Below are 8,645 nucleotides of genomic sequence, written 5' to 3'. Positions count from 1 at the left end.
ACCAGCCACGCGTCGCCGCCGACTGAGCTCACCAGCCACGCGTCGCCGTCGCCGTCCGTCTGTTCCTCCTCCGCAGCCACCAGCCGCACCCGCCGCTGCGGACACGCCGCCTTCAGGTGCCCGGTGGAGCCGCACTTGAAGCATCGCCGTTGCCTGGGTCCTCCATCGCTGCCGCTGTTGCCCGGCGCGCCCCGGCCGTGTTCTCCGGCCGCTCCGCTGCGTCCGCCGCTGGCCGCCTGGCCAGCCGGACAGCGGCTGTCACGGGCGCGCGGCACAGCTCCCGCAGCAGGACAGTCTCGTTGCCAGTGGCCCCGGCCGCCACAGCGGAAGCACGTGCCGAGCCGTGACTGGGGCGACCTCACGGCATTGACGGCTCCCTCGGCATCTGCTGCCGGTGCCACGGCCAAACGCGTGCCGCCCAGCTGAGCACCGAGCTGCTCCATGTCCCGGTGCGCGCGTGCCGTCTGCCGTACCTCGGCCAGGGTCAAACCGTCGCCCTTCGAGGCGGCCAGCTTTACCAGCTTGGCCCGCAGATCGGCTCGGCTCCCCAGCACGCACCGATCGCGCAGCTCCCGGTCCAGTTCAGTGGCTGCATAGCCGCAGCGCACGACCTGCGCTCGCAGACGTCCCAGGAACCTCTCCAGGTCCTCTTCCGGCTCCATCTGCATCCCGTGGAACAGAGAGCGCTCTGCCACCGCGTTCCTGACCGGAGACAGGTAGGTCGTCAGCTTCCTCTGGAGCCGCTCGAAGCTGTCGGCCGTCTCGCTCGTCTCCTCCGGCAGAGTCTCGCTGAGGTCGGCAACATCCGGCCCGACCAGGTGCAACAGCACCGCACACTTCCGGTCGGCCTCCTGGATCCCGACCGCACACAGGTAACGCTCGACACCGCGCAACCACCGGCCGAAGTCGTCGCCCTGCCGAAACGACTCCACCGCCGGCATCGACAGTCCCGTGTTGTTCATCCTGATCCCGGGCTGAGCTGCCTGCCCTGATCACAACACCCCGACCGCCGCCGCGAACTCCGGCAGTCGTCGCTATCCCGGCCTTCTCGACGCACCCGGCCGTCACCGCACTCCGGTCCTCTCCCGGCCGCCGCTCTCCACTCCACTCCTCTCCTCTCCCCGACCGCCCGGCCGCCGGTCCCTGGCGCCGCCTCTGTCGTCGTTTCCCGCGCTTTCTCCGGCGGGGGAGTCACGTGACTGTGACGCCACAATCACGTCACCGAGCGGAGAGTCCCGACCAATCACCGCGCGCCGTGACAGTCTTACGTCACCACCGGCCGGCCCAATCACAGCGCAGCCCGCCGACGCCAGCCACTGCGTCGACCGCGCAACATGGCCGCTGCCAAAATCCGGCGAAAACACGCACGTGTGTCACCACCGAGCAACGGGCAAACCGAACACATGCAGCAGCGAAAAAAAAAACTAAGCACTAAGCAATTAGCAATTCGCTCCGCATCTCACCGTTCGTCCTCCGTGCCCATCCGCTCTCGCCCGCCACCGCGCACCAGCACTAAACACTCGCGAGACATCTGATCCTGGTCGCCAGGGTGTTCTGTCGTGATTCTGTCCTCGCCTCGCGTCGACCAGAGAGCGGTACGGAATGGCACACTTCTGTATTAGTCCGACACACCCGGCACGGGACTCCCCCGTGCCGGCTCCCCGTCCAGACACAAGGTATATAAAAACACTAGGTAACACCGAAAAATTCCTTCAACATGAAGGCAACGGGTTCAGGTCTTGACAACTAGTGCTAGCATGATTTGCAAGATACTTGCTACGTGACTACTTTACAGATTTTCCTAATACTTTGCTATTACTTATGTTTCGCGATTTAATAAAGACATATTTTTAGTTATCCTCATTAAAATTCGTTCTTGCCAAGAAATTTGTAATTTCACGGTATGACATCATGCCTTCAGGAAGCCTCGGATATCTCAGTATCTAGGCAGTGAACCTACTTAATTCTGATGTTTTTAGAAATGAAATTGATTTTTGCATTCTCTTGATATGAACTTTTTGGAAAACAACAGAAAAACATTAAATTATCGCTTTTCAAAGTGCCATTTTGTGCTTGATAAGAAGTGATGGCCCTTAGACAGAGCGTTCCTATAAAAAATCTAGAGTGAGCTGGCCTCTATAAAAATTAAAATTAGCACCAGTATTTAATTGTCTGTTAGATGTTAATTTTCATTAAGCTTAAGGTTCTACGGAAAAAGGCGAAATTCGCCCCTAAAGGCTTCAATGTCTGAATGAAAAAAGGCACTATGGTAAAGAGGTAGTTGAAAAATGGGAGGGAGCTGGCCTCTACAAGTTGTTGATTGAGATAGATTAGCGTATTGACTTTCGATTGATATACCTCATTAAGCATATGGTTTTACGGAAAATGGCTAAATTTGTCGAAAACTATCTCGTTTTTGTTATAAACCGTATATTAGAAATGGCGACGTGCGCCACTTCCGTCGCCGACGCCATTTGGACGCCATGTTGCCCGAGATTTGAGCGCTTGTACGCCTTGGCTTCTAAATTTCAAGATGAATATTGAAGGCAGAAGACGGCGTTGTGCATATGGGGGGCACTCACTGATTTCAAGTGAGTCGGAAGTGCCAAAATTGAACAAGATTGGTTCCAAGTACGTTTCGAAGTCCGTCATTCAGGCCCTGGGAATGGGTGACCCTGGCAAGCTTGCTGGACGATACCTGTGTCATAAGTGTATTTCCTATGGCAGGTCGCAGATGAAAATTGTTCAGGTGAGATTACTTGACTGATGTGTTGGCTCATAGCTGGGCTCTCCATTGATGTTTGCAGTGTGAATTTACTCTTGTGCTGTGCAGATTCACAGGAATTTGTATCAGTCTGGGAGGTTTGGTCAATCAGTCATTTTTATCATATGCTATTTTTGTCACATGTGCTAAAAATGACAACGATTCTGCTATTTTTGGGAGCGATCCAGTCTGCAAAACGTGGCAGGGTTCGACAAGATCTAGTTGGGGCAGACACATGCTGCGTTCGGATGGGCGGTTTCGTTTTTTCATCGGGGATCAGGTACTCTCTTTGCAGACGTCACCCGAGCTGCCATATCTATGTCTCACTTGCGCAACAATTGTCCTTTCATGGTTAAATATATAACAAAACATATCTAACCTGACCTTACCTTACCTACAACCTACAACCTACCAACCTACAACCTAACCTACCAACCTACAACCTACCAACCTACCTAACTGGATATGGCAGCTCGGGTGATGTCTGCTAAGAGAATCCCAGGGAATATTCCTCAGACCGTTTGGGCAGGCTTCTACGGAGAGTGCGCAAAAACTGTAGCCACTAGGTATATCTCACTCTGCATTTTGGCCTTTGGGTCCGCGCTACTTGGAGATACTCCTTAGTCCTTTCTAGCCTAACCAGTTACCAAACCAAATCAAATCAAACAAAACCAAACCAAACCAAACCTGACCTAATCAAACTCATAAATAAAGCTGGTCCCGTAGCTCAGTCGGTAGAGCGTTGGACTCCGCGAGGTGAGAGCTCGTGTCCCGGTATGACGGTCCGGGTTCGAAGCGCGACGGGCGCTCGATGTTTATGAGCCTCCTGGCGGGTATGGTTGCGGTTGGTGGCAGGCCGTAGCCAGGCGAAGTCAGTGAGGGGACCGGCCGTGCGCGGCTATGTGCGTAGTTAAACTTCTGACTCTAAATTCTGCCATGCACCAGGAATTGCACAATCGGAGGGTAGAGGGCAGAGCCATCGCAACGAGCTCTGCTTAGCGGTGGCTCTGTCCTTGAGAATCCTTCCATTCAAAAGGTTCGGACTAAATTTATAAAAAATAAATGTGCCTCCTTATAATCCTTATGATGGTTGCCGTCCGGCCAAATGATAACTATTACGTACCTAATAATTACCTAATACCTAATGATTACTTTGCTTTCTTTCAAAATCAATTAATGACTATTTTGTTTTCTTCCAGGAGAGCCAGCGCCATTCCGGATCTGAAAATGCTCTGCATGTCAGCATTGTCTGGTGAGGATTACCAGCAACTGATAAGCACTTGGTAGTGCTGCCAATGTTTGCCATTGATAGTGTTTATATCATAGAGCTTTGCCTTTCACTGTCAATTGTTGATTTCTTTATTTGGGACACATTTCTATGCTTTGCCATCTGATCTTTTTGGCCCCCCTTTCAGACATACTATGCTACCCAGTAGGTACCCTTATGGAGTGGTTATGTATCTTACCCAGTCAGTAAGGTCCTTTCCACATATCTGGAAGTAATCTAAATCCTTTCACTTCTGCACATGCAGGGGTCACCCTGTTGCTCACTTGTTTTACAGCCCTATCCTGATTTGCCATCTTTTTGGCCACCTTTCAGACATACTATGCTACCCAGTACCCTAATGAAAGTGTGGTCAAAAATATTGCAAATCAGGATAGGGCTGTAAACAAACGAGCGACAGGGTGACCCCTGCAGAGTCCTTGTTGGAAGCTGGAACTAACTGAACTCAATTAGTACAAGACATGGAAGACATCAAATAAATAACAAATGAGTATGAAATGTATTTCATTATCCATTGATATTTATTTAGACAACTTAATAAATGACGTTGAATGAAAGAATTATGACATTTCATACTCACTCGTTATTTATTTCGAGACCTTCACCTTTGACATCTTTGTTAAAGGGACCCTCCCACCTTAACATTAGATTTGAGTTGAGATAGCCAAAATGGGGTCCCTGGCTCACAATTACTGGTTTGAGCACTCACAACATCGAGAAATGCCTCAAATCGAAAATATCTAATTTCAAAGTTGTAGCACTTTGGATTCAGAGGGGCTAATGCATTTGATACCCCTCTGAATGTGTGACGTCAGCGCGCAGATCTAACGATTTTTAAATGTTTTGACTAAAACGTTTGATAGCATGCGGTGGTATATGCTGCTTTGCGCGCAGCAAGTGCCGCACTTTCAGCTGCCAAACTATTGCTTCCAAATAAAGTCGCTAGGAACAGCGGAGATCCCAAAAAGTAAACAAAAGTAAAAGTCTAATATCTTGAAAACCGGTGAATATTTTTCGATGAAATTTGGTAGATATTCTTTTTCGCTCTTTCTGAACCGAGCGACATCACTGTCATGCCAATTCATTAACTTTTTTGAAGGTGGGAGGGTAATTTTGTGTACATTTGCAAATATGTTGTAATCCATTTTCCTCCTTTCACAGGAGATTGCAATATCCTAATCAATCACTACCCTCTAATGACCAACGGGTATATGCTCAGCACATCATCATATCACCGTTCCACACACCATCACATTACAAACATCATCACGCACCAATTAGTATGCGTTTCTGCTCTGAAATGGGTACATTTCAATGCTGTTCACAACCATTAAATCACATGTTCAATCCACTCCTGTTCGTCTGCTCAGTCACCCGGAGACCTTGACCTACTCCTGGTCCTCTACGCCCGCCAGCGCCGCTTCGTCTGCGGCCCCCGCCAGCGCCGCTTCGTCTGCGGTGCCGACCAGCGCCGCTTCGTCTGCGGCCCCCGCCAGCGCCGCTTCGTCTGCGGTGCCGACCAGCGCCGCTTCGTCTGCGGTGCCGACCAGCGCCGCTTCGTCTGCGGTGCCGACCAGCGCCGCTTCGTCTGCGGCCCCCGCCAGCGCCGCTTCGTCTGCGGTGCCGACCAGCGCCGCTTCGTCTGCGGCCCCCGCCAGCGCCGCTTCGTCTGCGGTCCCCGCCAGCGCCGCTTCGTCTGCGGTGCCGACCAGCGCCGCTTCGTCTGCGGCCCCCGCCAGCGCCGCTTCGTCTGCGGTCCCCGCCAGCGCCGCTTCGTCTGCGGTGCCGACCAGCGCCGCTTCGTCTGCGGTCCCCGCCAGCGCCGCTTCGTCTGCGGTGCCGACCAGCGCCCTTCTGCATGGTACCTCGCCTGATGTAGCCACGCAGGGCGGAGAGTGGAGGTGAGCTATTACTGATTAGTTTTGTCCAGGTAAATTCAGAAATATCATGTTCATGCCACATCATCAGAGTCGCCTCACCAATCAACATAATATTTTCAGGGATGAGGGTCCAGGGGACCCATTTGTATTTGTTCTCACTTCTCACCTTGTTTCTTTGTTGAATCTGTATCCCTTAGTCTCTTTACAAACCAAACTATGTACTTTTTCATGGATAGAATTGCTATATGCCATGGGATGTACAAAAATGCAACTTTGTGCCTAGCTCTAGGCTAATAAGAAGTGTATTTCATTAAAATATCATGTTTTGTTTGTATGTTGAATGGTTTGCATATGAAGATAATTTCCAGCGGCTGCTAATATGTTATGCAGCCCTCTCCTTTAAGTGACCATCCCACCTTAGCATTAGTTTTCAGTTGAGATAGCAAGATTGGGGTCCCTGGCGTGCAATTACCGGTTTGGGTACTCACAACATCGAAAAATGCTTCAAATCGAAAATATTTGATCTCAAAGTTGCAGCACTTGGATTCAGAAGGGCTAATGTTTTTGAATGTCCCCCTCTGAATGTGTGACGTCAGCGCAGATCTGACGATTTTAAAATATTTTACTAAAACGTTTGGTAACACCTGGTGATATATGCTGCATTGCGCGCAACATCTGCCGCACTTTAAGCATGCCAAATTAGGTATTGCTTCCAAATGACGTCGTAGGAACAGCGGAGGTCCCAAAAAGTAAAAAGTAATACAGCAGCTGGTCACAGCTGGACCAGTGGCGTGTGTTACATACACGCGCTTAGACAATGTGTACACCCTTCCTAAATCTGGTTGGTTTCTTTTCAGGGGATTGTGTTTATCTATTGGTCATCATGCATCAGCAGTGTGCGTCCATCTTGTGCTCCACTGACCTAGGCGCAGTTCCATGCTGTTCATTGCCATGCAGTCCCATGTTCAATCCACTCCTGTTCGTCTCCTCAGTCACCCGGAGACCTTGGCCTACTCCTGGTCCTCTACGCCCGCCAGCGCCTCTTCGTCTGCGGCCCCCGCCAGCGCCGCTTCGTCTGCGGTCCCCGCCAGCGCCGCTTTGTCTGCGGTGCCGACCAGCGCCCTTCTGCATGGCACCTCGCCTGATGTAGCCACGCAGGGCGGAGAGTGGAGGTGAGCTACAGAGAACGTCTCCGAAAGGAGCAGCCTACCTGCAGCCGGGAGGCCAAGCGTGCGCGCCTGTACGTGCATCCTGGTGATTAGACTTCAGCGTGGCCCTGCTTTGTGTGCCGCGCCGGCTGTGGCGGAAGCCGGCGGCGGCGTGCCACAAGACTTCAGCGTGGCCTCGCTTTGTGTGCTGCGCTGGCTGTGGCGGGAGCCGGCGGCGGCGTGCCGCAAGACTTTAGCGTGGCCTCGCTTTGTGTGCTGCGCCGCTGCGCTGACTGTGGCAGGAGCCGGCGGCGGCGTGCCGCAAGACTTTAGCGTGGTCTCGCTTTGTGTGCTGCGCCGCTGTGCTGGCTGTGGCAGGAGCCGGCGGCGGCGTGCCGCAAGACTTTAGCGTGGCCTCGCTTTGTGTGCTGCGCCGCTGCGCTGGCTGTGGCGGGAGCCGGCGACGGCGTGCCACAAGACTTTAGCGTGGCCTCGCTTTGTGTGCTGCGCCGCTGTGCTGGCTGTGGCGGGAGCCGGCGGCGGCGTGCCGCAAGACTTAAGCGTGGCCTCGCTTTGTGTGCTGCGCTGCTGCGCTGGCTGTGGCGGGAGCCGGCGGCGGCGTGCCGCAAGACTTTAGCGTGGCCTCGCTTTGTGTGCTGCGCCGCTGTGCTGGCTGTGGCGGGAGCCGGCGGCGGCGTGCCGCAAGACTTTAGCGTGGCCTCGCTTTGTGTGCTGCGCTGCTGCGCTGGCTGTGGCGGGAGCCGGCGGCGGCGTGCCGCAAGACTTTAGCGTGGCCTCGCTTTGTGTGCTGCGCCGCTGTGCTGGCTGTGGTTGGAGCCGGCGGCGGCGTGCCGCAAGACTTTAGCGTGGTCTCGCTTTGTGTGCTGCGCCGCTGTGCTGGCTGTGGCGGGAGCCGGCGGCGGCGTGCCGCAAGACTTTAGCGTGGCCTCGCTTTGTGTGCTGCGCCGCTGCGCTGGCTGTGGCGGGAGCCGGCGGCGGCGTGCCGCAAGACTTTAGCGTGGCCTCGCTTTGTGTGCTGCGCCGCTGCGCTGACTGTGGCGGGAGCCGGCGGCGGCGTGCCGCAAGACTTTAGCGTGGCCTCGCTTTGTGTGCTGCGCCGCTGCGCTGGCTGTGGTTGGAGCCGGCGGTGGCGTGCCGCAAGACTTTAGCGTGGTCTCGCTTTGTGTGCTGCGCCGCTGTGCTGGCTGTGGTTGGAGCCGGCGGTGGCGTGCCGCAAGACTTTAGCGTGGCCTCGCTTTGTGTGCTGCGCCGCTGCGCTGGCTGTGGCGGGAGCCGGCGGCGGCGTGCCGCAAGACTTTAGCGTGGCCTCGCTTTGTGTGCTGCGCCCCTGCGCTGGCTGTGGCGGGAGCCGGCGGCGGCGTGCCGCAAGACTTTTATGGTATTGGTGATCAATGATCATTCACATTCGTGATCGTGGTAACCTCGGTTATTTGCCGTTTGTGAGACTGTTTGGCGCGGTGAGAACTGATATTTGCAGAGCTGAGTTCGGACCGAGCATGTTGGTTCTGCGCTGTTGGTTACTACTCTGTGCTCGTGGTAAATTCACA

The 8,645-nt window shown here is 54.0% G+C and overlaps 1 protein-coding gene across 2 annotated transcripts; it reads left to right on the top strand.

Moving 5' to 3' along the window:
• Positions 1–2,151: 2,151 nt before the first annotated feature.
• Positions 2,152–7,347, top strand: LOC122376072 (spore coat protein SP96-like). 2 transcript variants are annotated; one of them, XR_006255514.1, is made up of 4 exons: positions 2,174–2,749; positions 3,964–4,016; positions 5,211–5,950; positions 6,787–7,347. XR_006255514.1 is itself a non-coding variant. In XM_043355748.1 (3 exons), the coding sequence occupies exons 1-3, from the start codon at positions 2,534–2,536 to the stop codon at positions 5,952–5,954; spliced, it is 759 nt and encodes a 252-aa protein (XP_043211683.1). In that variant the 5' UTR covers positions 2,152–2,533; the 3' UTR covers positions 5,955–6,747. The 2 variants fall into 2 exon arrangements, 1 of the variants encoding a protein (XP_043211683.1); XM_043355748.1 differs by lacking the exon at positions 6,787–7,347 and having other exon boundaries at positions 2,152–2,749; positions 5,465–6,747.
• Positions 7,348–8,645: the final 1,298 nt, after the last annotated feature.

The sequence above is a fragment of the Amphibalanus amphitrite genome, unplaced genomic scaffold, assembly GCF_019059575.1.
Source record: "Amphibalanus amphitrite isolate SeventyFive unplaced genomic scaffold, NRLGWU_Aamphi_draft 002006F_arrow, whole genome shotgun sequence".
NCBI classification, from domain to species: domain Eukaryota; kingdom Metazoa; phylum Arthropoda; class Thecostraca; order Balanomorpha; family Balanidae; genus Amphibalanus; species Amphibalanus amphitrite.
The sequence above is the reverse complement of the archived record's forward strand: the minus strand, read 5'-3'. Positions and strand labels throughout refer to the sequence as shown.

Coding starts and splice junctions, on each gene's coding strand:
- LOC122376072 (XM_043355748.1), top strand. CDS start 2,534: ATGAATATTGAAGGCAGAAGACGGCGTTGTGCATATGGGGGGCACTCA. Junction 2,750..3,963: donor CGCAGATGAAAATTGTTCAG/GTGAGATTACTT, acceptor GTTTTCTTCCAG/GAGAGCCAGCGCCATTCCGG. Junction 4,017..5,464: donor CTGCATGTCAGCATTGTCTG/GTGAGGATTACC, acceptor TACGCCCGCCAG/CGCCGCTTCGTCTGCGGCCC.